This window comes from Eucyclogobius newberryi, unplaced genomic scaffold, assembly GCF_026437365.1.
Source record: "Eucyclogobius newberryi isolate DKJ021-1_F unplaced genomic scaffold, fEucNew1.0.hap1 SCAF_12, whole genome shotgun sequence".
NCBI lineage: Eukaryota > Metazoa > Chordata > Actinopteri > Gobiiformes > Gobiidae > Eucyclogobius > Eucyclogobius newberryi.
Genome location: NW_027315746.1, coordinates 5,004,071 through 5,019,662, shown reverse-complemented (window position 1 = coordinate 5,019,662; position 15,592 = coordinate 5,004,071). Strand labels below are relative to the sequence as shown.

The 15,592-nt window shown below is 47.8% G+C and overlaps 1 protein-coding gene across 1 annotated transcript; it reads right to left on the bottom strand.

The window, feature by feature from the left end:
- Positions 1–334: 334 nt before the first annotated feature.
- On the bottom strand, positions 335–9,729 carry LOC140355964 (purine nucleoside phosphorylase-like). Its single transcript, XM_072440633.1, has 6 exons — positions 9,638–9,729; positions 7,321–7,490; positions 6,109–6,212; positions 5,442–5,617; positions 4,390–4,580; positions 335–2,493 (listed from the first exon to the last, which is right to left on the bottom strand). Exons 1-6 carry the CDS (start codon positions 9,655–9,657, stop codon positions 2,255–2,257), a joined length of 900 nt encoding a protein of 299 aa, XP_072296734.1. The 5' UTR covers positions 9,658–9,729; the 3' UTR covers positions 335–2,254.
- Between the last annotated feature and the right edge of the window lie 5,863 nt (positions 9,730–15,592).

Here is a 15,592-nt window from a genome sequence, read left to right as displayed (position 1 = left end):
CATGCTCGGTCACGCGTCTGTAACTGCACGTGCTCGGTCGCACGTCAGGTCCAAACTAGATTAAACCAGGTCTAAACTAGATCAAACCAGGTCCAAACTAGATTAAACCAGGTCCAAACTAGATAAAACCAGGTCTAAACTAGATTAAACCAGATTAAACCAGGTATGTGAACCGATTTGGCATTAGGCCTTTGCTGATGTGGATCATGCGACTGGAGAAATGTGAACACAAAGAGCAGGATTGTCAGAGGATTAAAATCTTTTCAGTTATTTTAGCGACACAGGAAACATGTGAAGTCGAGACAAAACAGAAGCCGCGGATACAAAGGCCATAAAGTCGTTTTTATTCAGCAGTTTTAGGTCCATCCATGAATAAAACCACAGTTTGTACAGTTTTCAGAAACAGTCATCTTCAATAATTTAGCACTTTTGTTTACATTTAGACAGGAAACCATTTTAAACTCTGTCCTTAAATATCTGATGACAATATACATATTTAAAAATCTACAAATGCCACTAACGCTACTTTAAAGCCGCGCTGCGCAACTTTTCTGCCTTTAATTCAACTTAAGACGAGCGGAAAAGTGACGTAGTGCCCCTTTAAGGCTTTGAGTTGGTCCATAGCCCTCCCTTTAAGTCACCCACACAATAAAAAACAGCTTTAACCGAATCTAAAGCGTTAAATAACTATATTAACTATACATTAAGTTATTAAGTTAAGCAATCAAATATGTAAACAGTACCAAACTAAAAAGACAAATCTACAACGCAAACAGCTGAAAGGAGTGTAAAGGTATTCCAAGAGTTAAAAAGTCAGAACATTTGTGATTTTGCATTTAGTTTTTTCACCTCAAGAGGCACGTTTCCACTGGCTCCGGGTCCCGACATAACAAATGTTTTCTTAATGAATAAATTCTAAATCGTACCTGAAAATATATTTATATAGTTTTTAATCAGAAAGTTCAACTCAGTAAGTCACAAAAATAGGTTCAGTTATTCCAATTTTGTGGCGCTGTGAGTAAACAGGAAACTGAACGGGAAACTACTTCCTGTTTATCGTCTACTCTGCACATTGTTTTACCGTCTCTTTATGTAACGCAGTGGTTATTTACTAGTCTCTTATGAACAAACCTCATCATACGCTCTGTAGCCGTCCTCACAAGACGATAAACAGGAAACGGCTGATGCTAACGTGCTTTGCTAGCTCTCTGTTGCTAAGGCTCGACATATACGTTAGCATCGGTGGAAATACGGCGCTTTAGCACGAGAACAAGTCAGCGTTTGGTGAGGAGTGATTATTTTGTGTTTCTATCTGCTTTTTGCCGTCTTGAGTCTGCGTTCTCTCTTATCCAATCACCTGGCTGTGGGCGGAGCTTCTCGTTAGCTAAAGACGACCTGGAGAACAAAGGAGAGTGACCTGAAGGCGAAACGTTCCTTGTGCAGTGTTGAATACGTGTCGTACTTAAGTGCTTTTTCGGCGTTTGGATTGAACAGTAACAGAACGGTTGTAACACGCCAAAGCCACGCAACAGACGCGACAATAAAAGCAAGAATATTTGAAGTTCTTCATCCGGCGGCGAGTTAAAGTGGGTTTAATTCAGAACATTTATGGATTTAAGGGTCATTTTGTTTGCCGATCCATTGGTTTGTGGTGTTTTTTCACTTTAGAACTGTCACAACGGCTGTTTTTTTCTTCTTATGTCAAGCTAAATACGTAACATAGAATTAACATTATTCGAGTCAAAGTGCAATTTAACGTGACAGAAACGTGTTTTTTTAAGTTGTCTATGAGTGTTTTGGCTGTTTTAATATATTACCAATAATCTTTCTTCCAAGCCAAAAATATTAGTTATATTGACTAAAAACATACTTTTGCCTTTAAAATATATACATTTTAAACCAGTGTGAAAATAGGTTGTAAAACTAAATCAGGACCAAGAAACTAATATCGATACTGAAATAAATTACATAAAACTGGATCTTTTCTGAATTATTTTTAAATGGTCTTGATCCATTTCAGAAAACCACTACTAATATTTGTGTTAAAAATGACTCTTTTGTTTGTTTTTTTATCATTAAAATTGCTATTGGGTTTGAGTATTAAATATTTTCCGTACTATTTAGTTTGAAATGTCAGTTTTGTGATAATTCTAGAGTGAAATATCTGAGCCAAAAACATTTTCACCAATATAAATAAAACCTGTTCAAATCCAGATAAAGGTCGTGATTTCAGGCGCTTTTCGCTCGCGCAGACTCAGTTTGGCCGCGGCGCGTTTCTCAGCAGACGTTGTTGTTCTTCGATGCGTCCCACCAGCGTCGACACCAGCTTCTCCAGCTGCACGGCGCGCAGTCGCCCGGTCTCCAGCACCTCCTCGTGATTGGCCCGCGCCTCCGAGTCGTAGTCCATCACGGCTTTGTTGCTGATGAGCGAGAGAGCGAAGCAGCGCATCCCGGCGTGACGGGCAACGATCACCTCGTGGGCCGTGCTCATGCCTGACGACGGAACAGAGACACCGTCAGACACGACAAAGGGTCAACTCAGGACCAAAGACGAGCCCCGTTCACACACGCGCACCTGACCTGGGAATTTACCTGCATTTTGCCCGAGCAGGGACGCGTGTGACTGGAGCCAGAAAAGCGCGAGTACCGGAGTCCGTTTGATTGGTTTCGAGCTCGGTTTCCGTCCGTTACACTGTTAAGATACTGTATTTTCCGGACTATAAGTCACACTTTTTTCATAGTTTTGTACTCCAGAGCGACTTATATGTGATATTATTCATTATTCTTACACTGACAACACAAGAGGGCGCTCTAGGCTCTGAGCGACGCAGAAGAAGAATCTGCACTTCCTCTTCCTCTGGAGTTTGTGGAGTTGTTTAGAAGTGACACAGAGGAAGAAGAATTCAATGGATTTAGTGATTTGGGGTAAAACTGATGCTTTGCTAAACTTGTTAGCATGTTCTTTATGCTATAGTTATCTGAATAACTGTTCATATGTTACGTTAACATACCAGACACTTACCACAGTTCTGTCTGTGCCTCATGTAGCTGAAGGTGTTAGCGTTAGCATACGTCATGTAGCTGAAGGTGTTAGCGTTAGCATACGTCATGTAGCTGAAGGTGTTAGCGTTAGCATACGTCATGTAGCTGAAGGTGTTAGCGTTAGCATACGTCATGTAGCTGAAGGTGTTAGCGTTAGCATACGTCATGTTGCTGAAGGTGTTAGCGTTAGCATACGTCATGTAGCTGAAGGTGTTAGCGTTAGCATACGTCATGTAGCTGAAGGTGTTAGCGTTAGCATACGTCATGTAGCTGAAGGTGTTAGCGTTAGCATACGTCATGTAGCTGAAGGGGTTAGCGTTAGCATACGTCATGTAGCTGAAGGTGTTAGCGTTAGCATACGTCATGTAGCTGAAGGTGTTAGCGTTAGCATACGTCATGTAGCTGAAGGTGTTAGTGTTAGCATACGTCATGTAGCTGAAGGTGTTAGCGTTAGCATACGGCATGTAGCTGAAGGTGTTAGCGTTAGCATACGTCATGTAGCTGAAGGTGTTAGCGTTAGCATACGTCATGTTGCTGAAGGTGTTAGCGTTAGCATACGTCATGTAGCTGAAGGTGTTAGCGTTAGCATACGTCATGTAGCTGAAGGTGTTAGCGTTAGCATACGTCATGTAGCTGAAGGTGTTAGCGTTAGCATACGTCATGTAGCTGAAGGTGTTAGCGTTAGCATACGTCATGTAGCTGAAGGTGTTAGCGTTAGCATACGTCATGTAGCTGAAGGTGTTAGCATTAGCATACGTCATGTAGCTGAAGGTGTTAGCGTTAGCATACGTACACCTATTCACCATGTTCTCTCATCTGTTATTATTTTAAACTGCATTTACAGATGAAATGTCTGTTCTTGGTCTTGGATTTGATCAAATACATTTCCCCCAAAAATGCGACTTATACTTTAGTGCGACTTATAGGACGGGAAATACGATAAGTTTAATTTTCCTTCAGTTTGAACAGAGCGAACGCGGCAATGTTCTGGGACCTGTGTGAAGAGGGGCGGAGCTGAGCGTTCTGGAGATCTGCACCGCGTGAACGGGACTTTTAAGTAACTGCCATGAACTGGGACCTAATTCGATTTAATTTACTAACTTCAGCTAGCATGCAACGCTAGCCTCTTACGGTATTTATTCTATTTAATTCACCTTTATTTAACCAGAACCCACTGAGAGCGAGCCCTCTTTTCCACTCACAGAATAAAAACACTTACACGACACATATACAAATATAATAAAAAACAGAGCTGCATTTAGAAGCACTTTTTGCAAGATTTACGCTCTTCATTTTTAAAAAATGGAGCAAAAACCCCAAAAGTTTGCTTGTCGCGCCTCGACTCACCGACGGCGTCCGCCCCGAGTCGGTTCAGCAGGCGGCACTCGGCGATGGTCTCGAAGGACGGCCCCCCGAGCACGCAGTACACGCCCTCTTTCAGGAAGTCGCTGAAGCCGAGGTCCGCCCCGACGGCCAGGGCCATCCGCCGCAGCTCCCGGTCGTACGCGTCGGACATGCACGGGAATCGAACCCCGAACCTGAACACGAGAGGTAAAAATGATCAGTCCAAATGTGAGGTTTGGGACAGAATTCAGACTTTGGACGAACAATCTGAGTAATCCTTGTGTCAAATGGCAATGATTCAAAGTCTGTATTGTTCATTTATACTGAAACACATTTTAATTCCCATTTAATACGACACAATACTAATCGAATTGAACATTTTGATGAAGAAAAAGTGCTCTTTATCTGTATTATTTGTGTTGGGGGCGTGGGGTTTTATCGTTGTGTTTGCAGTAGTTTGTTACTCAAATACAGCTTCACACTATTCAAATATTTAAACTTCACAGTATCAATTAATGGACTTCAAGTGGCAACGAGTAAATGTTTGAGTCAGCCGAGCCCGGATTATGATATAACAGTCTCATAAACTGGACTAAACCAGGTGTACGATGGGTGTACGATGGGTGTACGATGGGTGTACGATGGGTGTACGATGGGTCTGTGTTGAGTCTGTGTTGAGTCTACGTTGGGTCTGTGCTAGGTCCGTGTTGGGTCTATATTGGGTCTACGTCGGGTCTATGTTGGGTCCACGTTGGGTCCGTGTTGAGTCTACGTTGGGTCTACGTTGGGTCTACGTCGGGTCTATGTTGGGTTTACGTTGGGTCTACGTCGGGGTCTACGTTGGGTCTACGTCGGGGTCTACGTCGGGGTCTGCGTCGGGGTCTGCGTTGGGTCCGTGTTGGGTCTACATTGGGTCTGTGTTGGGTCTACGTCGGGTCTGCGTCGGGTCTGTGTTGGGTCTGTGTTGGGTCTACATTGGGTCTGTGTTGGGTCTGCGTCGGGTCTGTGTTGGGTCTGTGTTGGGTCTGTGTTGGGTCTATGCCCGGCTCTCAGACCTGTCCTCGTTGGGCCCGCTCAGTGGGTTGACTCCAGCGAACCCGGGCATGTTGATGTGGTCTTTGATGATCATGACGTCGCCCACTCTAAAGTCCGGGTTCAGACCTCCGGCCGCGTTGGTCATGATCATGGTCTGGACGCCCATCAGCTTGAACACCCGCATCGGGAGAGTGATCTGGGACAAGCGGTACAACCTCAATGGGTCATCATCATCATCGTCATCGTCATCATCATATTTTTTTTTTTATTATCATTGTAGTCAGTTACTCTGTCAGTTACTCATACTCGAGTACATGGACCACTACTTTGTACTTGTACTTATATTTTTGGATACTCTACCTCTGTAGATTACTGACAAGTCACTTGGAAACAGCTCAAGAACAAACTTAGAAAACACATAAAATCTTGTCATACGTGTTAATCTTGTCAAACGTGTTGAACGACATGTCAGTGGCGGAAAGCATAAGCGGCGTTTGCTTTGGGCCACGGCTCAAAGACTCGCTGTCTGTTTGTCTTTATTCATGTTTTGTGAGACAGGTTTTTGGATACGGCGCATGGGAAAAAGTAGCTCAAAGTTATTAGCACAGAATATTGACAAAAGTACTTTGAGCGTCCTTAAAATGAGATGTAAAGCCTGGCCACGCCCGGCTGCGTGTCTGCGTTCACCTTCTGGACGGGATATCCTTCGTAGAGGTGGAAGCGTCCCTGCATGCACACGCACGGCTTCCCACTGAGCGTCCCGAACACCAGGCAACCAGCGTGACCGTGCACTGCAACACAGAGCGCACGGCGAGGGTCAGAGAGGCGGGGTCAGAGAGGCGGGGTCAGAGAGGTGAGGGTCAGAGAGGCGAGGGTCAGAGAGGCGCGGGTCAGAGAGGCGCGGGTCAGAGAGGCGAGGGTCAGAGAGGCGGAGTCAGAGAGGCGGGGTCAGAGAGGTGAGGGTCAGAGAGGCGGAGTCAGAGAGGCGGGGTCAGAGAGGTGAGGGTCAGAGAGGCGAGGGTCAGAGGCGAGGGTCAGAGAGGCGGGGTCAGAGAGGTGAGGGTCAGAGAGGCGGGGTCAGAGAGGTGAGGGTCAGAGAGGCGAGGGTCAGAGGCGAGGTCAGAGAGGTGGGGTCAGAGAGGTGAGGGTCAGAGGTGGGGTCAGAGAGGAGAGGGTCAGAGAGGCGGGTCAGAGAGGTGAGGGTCAGAGAGGCGGGGTCAGAGAGGGAGTCAGAGAGGTGGGGTCAGAGAGGCGGGGTCAGAGAGGTGAGGGTCAGAGAGGCGGAGTCAGAGAGGTGAGGGTCAGAGAGGTGGGGTCAGAGAGGTGGGGTCAGAGAGGCGGAGTCAGAGAGGTGCGGGTCAGAGAGGCGGGGTCAGAGAGGTGAGGGTCAGAGAGGCGGGGTCAGAGAGGTGGGGTCAGAGAGGCGGGGTCAGAGAGGCGGGGTCAGAGAAGTGAGGGTCAGAGAGGTGAGGGTCAGAGAGGTGAGGGTCAGAGAGGCGGGGTCAGAGAGGCGGAGTCAGAGAGGTGGGGTCAGAGAGGTGAGGGTCAGAGAGGCGGAGTCAGAGAGGTGAGGGTCAGAGAGGCGGGGTCAGAGAGGTGAGGGTCAGAGAGGTGAGGGTCAGAGAGGCGGGGTCAGAGAGGTGAGGGTCAGAGAGGCGGGGTCAGAGAGGTGAGGGTCAGAGAGGCGGAGTCAGAGAGGTGAGGGTCAGAGAGGCGGAGTCAGAGAGGCGGGGTCAGAGAGGTGAGAGTCAGAGAGGCGGAGTCAGAGAGGTGAGGGTCAGAGAGGCGGGGTCAGAGAGGTGAGGGTCAGAGAGGCGGAGTCAGAGAGGCGGAGTCAGAGAGGCGGAGTCAGAGAGGCGGAGTCAGAGAGGCGAAGGTCAAAGAAGTGTGGAAACAAACCTGTGCTTTTGGGGAAATTTGGGATGTCGGAGTATTCAAAGACATCGCTGTCTTTGATCATGTCGGCGAGACCACCCAAACCCGAGCCACACACGATCCCAACCACGGGCCGGACCTGGGTCTTGGCCATGAGCCAGTCTGCGGTCGAGCGGCACAACTTGAAACTGACACTGGAGAGAGGGAGGGGGGGGTGTTTCACATGCAGAAGGTCACGACGCTCACATTTCAAATATTTAGAAAAATCCTTGATCCTGGATAACATTATGATATCAGTATATATGACATGTGGGCACAGGGCAGAGGGTGTGGTCAGACACGCCCGTCATACACACACACACACACACACACACACTGGGGACGCAGTCGCGCGGCGGGCGCAGACACACGCTCAGATCATAGGAATGTGCAGGTTTGAGGCCCTCTTTGGTCAGAACACGTCTTCAGATCTGATAAATATGACATTCATTCAAAAAGGTTTCCAGTCGTGGCGTCGTTGTGGCCGGACACAGAAACGCCACTTTCCGTCCGGAGCAGATCTGTGACCGTTTGATTCACGAGGCGTTTCCTTGAATTCAAAGTCCCACTTTCAGCGTTCACAACAGACGGCGTGAGGGGGTGTGGCTTCCTGTCCCGGGGGGGCTCGTAAAAAACCCGTCCTGCTGCGTTCACTGTCACCTGAGATAAACCTGCTGCGCACACGCCTCAGGGAAAACCACTTCAAACGCCCTCGATTATTATTCACACGAGCAGAGACACGCTCCAGGTGAAAACTCATCACATTTAAATATGTCAATGTGAAACTCACTCACAAAAATGTACCACAGGGTTTTTTAAATATAGAAATAAGGCGTTTTATGTGTAAAAAACAAGCTAAAATTGCACATATTTGTGACATTTCAATCTGAAAAATGGACAGGTTCAAATGTTGACATGTTGGTTACAAAAGAATGAAATAAACTTATTTTAATGAGCTTTTTAAACAAGTGAAAACTTAAACAAAAAGTACAGTTTTGTGCAATAATCGAAATAATCGAACCTCAGCAAAGACAAAACAGGAACAAATCTGATGCAAACAGGTCATTTGAACATTAATGATGAAGCAGAAAATTAGTCCCGATTTTGACGTAGTGAATGTGATTTCAAAGTGATCTCAAATTGTTCACGTCATTTAATTTGATCGGTATTGTTCAAAAAAACAACAAAGAAAACAGAAACAGTTCCAACTAATAATGAATAAATAAATCCACAAATAAATAAAGGCATAAATATAGAAATGAATAAATAAATAAATCCATAATTACATAAATAAACCCTGCTTCTTTCAGAGCTCATTAACATAAACATACTGTGCAGGTCAGCGCGCGCTATTAGCCTTAATTAAACTCCCGGTGCATAAAGCGTCCGCCCTCGAGAACACGTGCCTGTCCTACGTGCTCTGCGTCACGTCCGCGCATGGGCTTCAGACCGCGTCTAAAACACGGGACTGTCCCGGGACTGTCCCCCTGTCCCGTGCCCCTGTCCCGTCCCCCTGTCCCGTGCCCTGTCCCACCCATCTGTCCCGTGCCCTGTCCCGTCCCTCTGTCCCGTGCCCTGTCCCGTCCCTCTGTCCCGTCCCTCTGTCCCGTCCCTCTGTCCCGTCCCTCTGTCCCGTCCCTCTGTCCCGTGCCCTGTCCCGTCCCTCTGTCCCGTCCCCCTGTCCCGTGCCCTGTCCCGTGCCCTGTCCCGTCCCTCTGTCCCGTCCCTCTGTCCCGTCCCTCTGTCCCGTCCCTCTGTCCCGTCCCTCTGTCCCGTGCCCTGTCCCGTCTCCTCAGAAGTCACCGGGTTTTCCGAAATGACGTCACCGCGCAGGACGCAGCAGCGGCGGTCGCGCCCGCGTGGGGTTTTCCTCAGCATCACGCGTGGTAAACTGAGCACAATCACCGTTTAAAGCAGTTCAGGCGCGACACCGGGAGAAACACGTAGAACATGAGCAACTAAAGAACCGGCAAAACATGACGTAAACCTCCACGTGACCGTAACCGTGTAAATGTGTGAGACGTTTGCATATTTATGATGTTCACGCGCCGCGTCCCACCGACACGTGCGTCTTCTGTCTGGGACCACACGCGCGCGCGCCGACAAACGCCAAACCTCCCGAACAACCGGCGCGTTTAACCGACAAAACCCCGAGCGACACGACATCGGCCGCGCAACGAACGTCACGACGAAGCCGCGATCCCGAGAAGAGCGCGTGAGTTTACCGCGCGCGCTGCCGGTTCCCATCACGGCGCGTTTTTTTTTTTTTTTTTACTCCATCTGCGCGTCAAACGGAACTCACCAGTGCGCGAGCTCCGCCATGTCTGCGTGAAGTGTCCGAGGCGCGGGCTGAGGATGCGGGATGCTCTTCCTGTTCCGCGCGGGCGAAGCTGGAGCCGCGGCCGGTTTTGTGACACATCCCACGTCACGTCACGCCCGTGCCGCGCGCCCATTGGACACGGCGCGCGGGGCTGTCGCGGCGCGCTGCCTCTGATGCGCTCGGTGTCATGGCAACGAGACGAGCTGCGTTCAATGGCGTCGCGGAAAAAAACCCAATGAAAAGAGAAAAGAGAAAAGAGCAGATCAAACTGCGTGAAGGAGTTTGAGGCAGACAAACAAACAAACAAACAAACAAACAAACACGCAAATATTTATATTAAAAGTCCAGCTTGTTTATTTCCTGTCAATGTTTTTTCTCATCAAATAAAAAATAAAGGCTAGAAAATCCAGTACATGACAAAGTACAAACTCCGAGAGGATTTGTTCTGCTGTAAACATGAACATTTGAACCTGTTTAGTTTATTTGTGAAAACAGTTGAAGACAGAAGCGGGTCAAAGGGTCAAACGGGCAGTTGTGGCCTCCTGCTGGTGTGGCCTCCTGCTGGTGTGGCCTCCTGTTGGTGTGGCCTCCTACTAGTGTGGCCTCCTGTTGGTGTGGCCTCCTACTAGTGTGGCCTCATGCTGCTGTGGCCTCCTGCTGCTGTGGCCTCCTGCTGCTGTGGCCTCCTGCTAGTGTGGCCTCCTGTTGGTGTGGCCTCATGTTGGTGTGGCCTCCTGCTGCTGTGGCCTCCTGCTGGTGTGGCCTCCTGCTGGTGTGGCCTCCTGTTGGTGTGGCCTCCTGTTGGTGTGGCCTCCTACTAGTGTGGCCTCCTGTTGGTGTGGCCTCCTACTAGTGTGGCCTCATGCTGCTGTGGCCTCCTGCTAGTGTGGCCTCCTGCTGCTGTGGCCTCCTGCTAGTGTGGCCTCCTGCTGCTGTGGCCTCCTGCTGGTGTGGCCTCCTGCTAGTGTGGCCTCCTGTTGGTGTGGCCTCCTGCTAGTGTGGCCTCCTGCTGGTGTGGCCTCCTGCTAGTGTGGCCTCCTGTTGGTGTGGCCTCCTGCTAGTGTGGCCTCCTGTTGGTGTGGCCTCCTGTTGGTGTGGCCTCCTGTTGGTGTGGCCTCCTGCTGGTGTGGCCTCCTGCTAGTGTGGCCTCCTGCTGCTGTGGCCTCCTGCTGCTGTGGCCTCCTGCTGCTGTGGCCTCCTGTTGGTGTGGCCTCCTGCTAGTGTGGTCTCCTGTTGGTGTGTCCTCCTGCTGGTGTGGCCTCCTGCTGGTGTGGCCTCCTGCTGGTGTGGCCTCCTGCTGCTGTGGCCTCCTGCTGGTGTGGCCTCCTGCTAGTGTGGCCTCCTGTTGGTGTGGCCTCCTGCTAGTGTGGCCTCCTGCTAGTGTGGCCTCCTGTTGGTGTGGCCTCCTGCTAGTGTGGCCTCCTGCTGGTGTGGCCTCCTGCTGGTGTGGCATCCTGCTGGTGTGGCCTCCTGCTAGTGTGGCCTCCTGTTGGTGTGGCCTCCTGCTGGTGTGGCCTCCTGCTAGTGTGGCCTCCTGTTGGTGTGGCCTCCTGCTGGTGTGGCCTCCTGCTGCTGTGGCCTCCTGCTGCTGTGGCCTCCTGCTAGTGTGGCCTCCTGTTGGTGTGGCCTCCTGCTAGTGTGGCCTCCTGTTGGTGTGGCCTCCTGCTAGTGTGGCCTCCTGCTAGTGTGGCCTCCTGTTGGTGTGGCCTCCTGCTAGTGTGGCCTCCTGTTGTTGTGGCCTCCTGTTGGTGTGGCCTCCTGCTGGTGTGGCCTCCTGCTGGTGTGGCATCCTGCTGGTGTGGCCTCCTGCTAGTGTGGCCTCCTGTTGGTGTGGCCTCCTGCTGGTGTGGCCTCCTGCTAGTGTGGCCTCCTGTTGGTGTGGCCTCCTGCTGGTGTGGCCTCCTGCTGGTGTGGCCTCCTGCTGGTGTGGCCTCCTGCTGCTGTGGCCTCCTGCTAGTGTGGCCTCCTGTTGGTGTGGCCTCCTGCTAGTGTGGCCTCCTGCTAGTGTGGCCTCCTGTTGGTGTGGCCTCCTGCTAGTGTGGCCTCCTGTTGGTGTGGCCTCCTGCTAGTGTGGCCTCCTGCTAGTGTGGCCTCCTGTTGGTGTGGCCTCCTGCTGGTGTGGCCTCCTGTTGGTGTGGCCTCCTGCTAGTGTGGCCTCCTGTTGGTGTGGCCTCCTGCTAGTGTGGCCTCCTGCTAGTGTGGCCTCCTGCTAGTGTGGCCTCCTGTTGTTGTGGCCTCCTGTTGGTGTGGCCTCCTGTTGGTGTGGCCTCCTGCTGGTGTGGCCTCCTGTTGGTGTGGCCTCCTGTTGTTGTGGCCTCCTGTTGGTGTGGCCTCCTGTTGGTGTGGCATCCTGCTGGTGTGGCCTCCTGCTGGTGTGGCCTCCTGTTGGTGTGGCCTCCTGCTGGTGCCTGAGGTGAAACAGGTTCTACAATGTTCATATTGTGACTAAAACAGTTCAGTTTAGTCGTTCATGTGACTCTGACCTTTTAAACTACATTGTTAGTTTGTTTTACTTCCTGTTCTTGGCCCTCACTTGGCTCTCGCTCGGCGCTCGCCTGGCTCTCGCTCCGCCCTCACTTGGCCCTCACTTGGCCCTCGCTCCGCCCTCACTTGGCTCTCGCTCGGCGCTCGCCTGGCTCTCGCTCCGCCCTCACTTGGCCCTCACTTGGCCCTCGCTCCGCCCTCACTTGGCCCTCGCTCGGCGCTCGCTTGGCTCTCGACACATAAACGTGCTTCTTTCGGAGCGGCCCCTAAACGCCTCCGGGTCTGAATCCTTTCATTCAGAGCTGGAGCTGCACACGTGGTCTTGTTGCTGCTCCAGCTGAATGATGCAACACTCTGCAGAGGCCTGAGCACATGCTGACATTTATGTGTCTGCTATTATTATTACATTACTATTATTATTACATTACTATTGTTATTATTATTATTAATATTATTAATATTATTAATATTATTAATATTATTAATATTATTAATATTATTACTACTATTATTATTACTATTATTATTATTACTATTATTATTACTATAACTAGTACTGTTACTATTATTATTATTATTATTATTATTATATTATCATTATTATTATTATCACTATTACTAGTACTGTTACTATTATTACTATTATTATCATTACTATTATTATTACTATTACTAGTACTGTTACTATTATTATTATTACTATTATTATTATTATATTATCATTACTATTATTATTACTAATATTATTACTACTATTATTATTATTATTATATTATTATTATTATTACTATTATTATTACTATTCTTATCATTATTATTATTACTATTATTAATATTAATATTATTATATTATTATCATTACTATTATTATTATATTAATATTATTATTATTATTATTAATATTATTACTATTATTATTATTATTGCTGTTATTATTATTATTATTATTAATATATTATTATTTAGAACAACAGCAAAAAAATACTTTTACTTCTACTTTTTGGACTAAAACAATCTAACAAATGTAAATATAAAGATGTCCAAATATTTGTATGAATATGCTACAGTGAAACACGCTTTATTTGTGTTAGAAAGTGGGTCACTAAACATTTCAAAGGTCCCGACAGGTTTAAGAACACTGTGAACATTGTCTGAGCCTCTAAATGTCGGGACGTGTGTTACTCTGTGGCCTGACGCTCTCATACATTTTGGCTTTATTATAATTATTACAGTTGTGATCTTGGTCTTGTACTTCGGTGTTTATTCAAAGTGATTAGTAAAAGTGTCTGTTGGAGTGTCAGAGCCAGATAAAGACACTTTTACACATTATACTCACTTTAGAGAAGTAAAACCTCAGGCCATCGAGGCGTGAACGAGAACAGAGGCAAATTTAACTCTTTTATGGATTAACTGGGAAAAATAAAGATTTGATTATGTTAATTTAGCATCATTTCAATAATTTAGCTCAACAATCGGGCGTTGGGACCCACAAAAACACTAAGATGAGCACATTTAAACATTATTTTTATGATTATGTTTTATTCTTCTTATTAGTTTTGTGTTCATGTTGTGTGTAATGTGAGGATGAGACACAAAGTTCTATTTAAACCCTCAACATTTGTGATTAAATGATTCTCCTCTGAAATGTTTTGCTTCATGTTTAATATCTGTATTTACTATTTTATGTATTTAATATTTCTTTGATTTTCAGGATGAATTGACTGATGATGGTTGACACTTTGCTGATGATGTGTGTTTATAATAAAAGAGGGTTTCATAATAATCATAAGATGTCATTCTCTCTATGCGGTTATCGTTTGCAGATGATAATACGTTTTCCTGATAAAGATGGAGCCTCTGTATCGTCCAATCGTGCGTCAGGACATGAAACTCCAATCTTTAGACCTCGATGGTTGTTCTCTCTCTTTCGGAGCTGATTTGATTACGACGATGTGTCAGTTTGTGTCACTGTGTGACATGACGTACATGACGTATGCTAACGCTAACACCTTCCGCTACATGACGTATGCTAACGCTAACGCCTTCAGCTACATGACGTATGCTAACGCTAACGCCTTCAGCTACATGACGTATGCTAACGCCTTCAGCTACATGACGTATGCTAACGCTAACACCTTCAGCTACATGACGTATGCTAACGTTAACACCTTCAGCTACATGACGTATGCTAACGCTAACACCTTTAGCTACATCACGTATGCTAACGCTAACACCTTCAGCTACATGACGTATGCTAACGCTAACACCTTCAGCTACATGACGTATGCTAACGCTAACACCTTCAGCTACATGACGTATGCTACCGCTAACACCTTCAGCTACATGACGTATGCTAACGCTAACACCTTCAGCTACATGACGTATGCTAACGTTAACACCTTCAGCTACATGACGTATGCTAACGCTAACACCTTCAGCTACATGAAGTATGCTAACGCTAACACCTTCAGCTACATGACGTATGCTAACGCTAACACCTTCAGCTACATGACGTATGCTAACGCTAACACCTTCAGCTACATGACGTATGCTACCGCTAACACCTTCAGCTACATGACGTATGCTAACGCTAACACCTTCAGCTACATGACGTATGCTAACGCTAACACCTTCAGCTACATGACGTATGCTAACGCTAACACCTTCAGCTACATGACGTATGCTAACGCTAACACCTTCAGCTACATGAGGCACAGACAGAACTGTGGTAAGTGTCTGGTATGTTAACGTAACATATGAACAGTTATTCAGATAACTATAGCATAAAGAACATGCTAACAAGTTTAGCAAAGCATCAGTTTTACCCCAAATCACTAAATCCATTGAATTCTTCTTCCTCTGTGTCACTTCTAAACAACTCCACAAACTCCAGAGGTAAAGGAAGTGCAGATTCTTCTTCTGCGTCGCTCAGAGACTAGAGCGCCCTCTGTGTATGTCAGTGTCAAAAAATCACAAATGAAGCCTGCGTAAATTCAGCCTGGAAGACATAACTCCATCCATCTACATCAAGGCCTCCATGGAAGGACCCCTCTCCCCAGCGCCATCATCGCACTCAAGCGGGCGCCCGCCTGTCCGTCTGTGAGAGTCAGATCCCTCACTTCACCATGGACTCTCCCAGGTTTCTGCGCTTATCCCAAAGAGGTTATGCAGTTTTTCCTGGCCAAAGAAGGAGGGTGAAAGGTCAGGGGGCGTCTGCACCATGGCCCTCGCACCTGCTCCTCATCCCCAATCAACGCTCTCAGTGACTCCTCCCCGCTCCCAATCAGCACCAGGCGGTCGCATTTAAGCCCTCAGGCAGATGGCTCGGCCGCTCAAACCGCACTGCGACCCACCACCTCCCCAGCTCCTCCTCTGCATTCCCCTCATCCTCTACCTTCTCTTCACATCTACCACCACCAGTCTCCAGGCTCCGGGGGGAGACATCTAATACAA

Coding starts and splice junctions, on each gene's coding strand:
- LOC140355964 (XM_072440633.1), bottom strand. CDS start 9,657: ATGGCGGAGCTCGCGCACTG. Junction 6,213..7,320: donor AAATTTCCCCAAAAGCACAG/GTTTGTTTCCAC, acceptor TCTGTGTTGCAG/TGCACGGTCACGCTGGTTGC. Junction 2,494..4,389: donor ACTCGGGGCGGACGCCGTCG/GTGAGTCGAGGC, acceptor TTCCGTCGTCAG/GCATGAGCACGGCCCACGAG.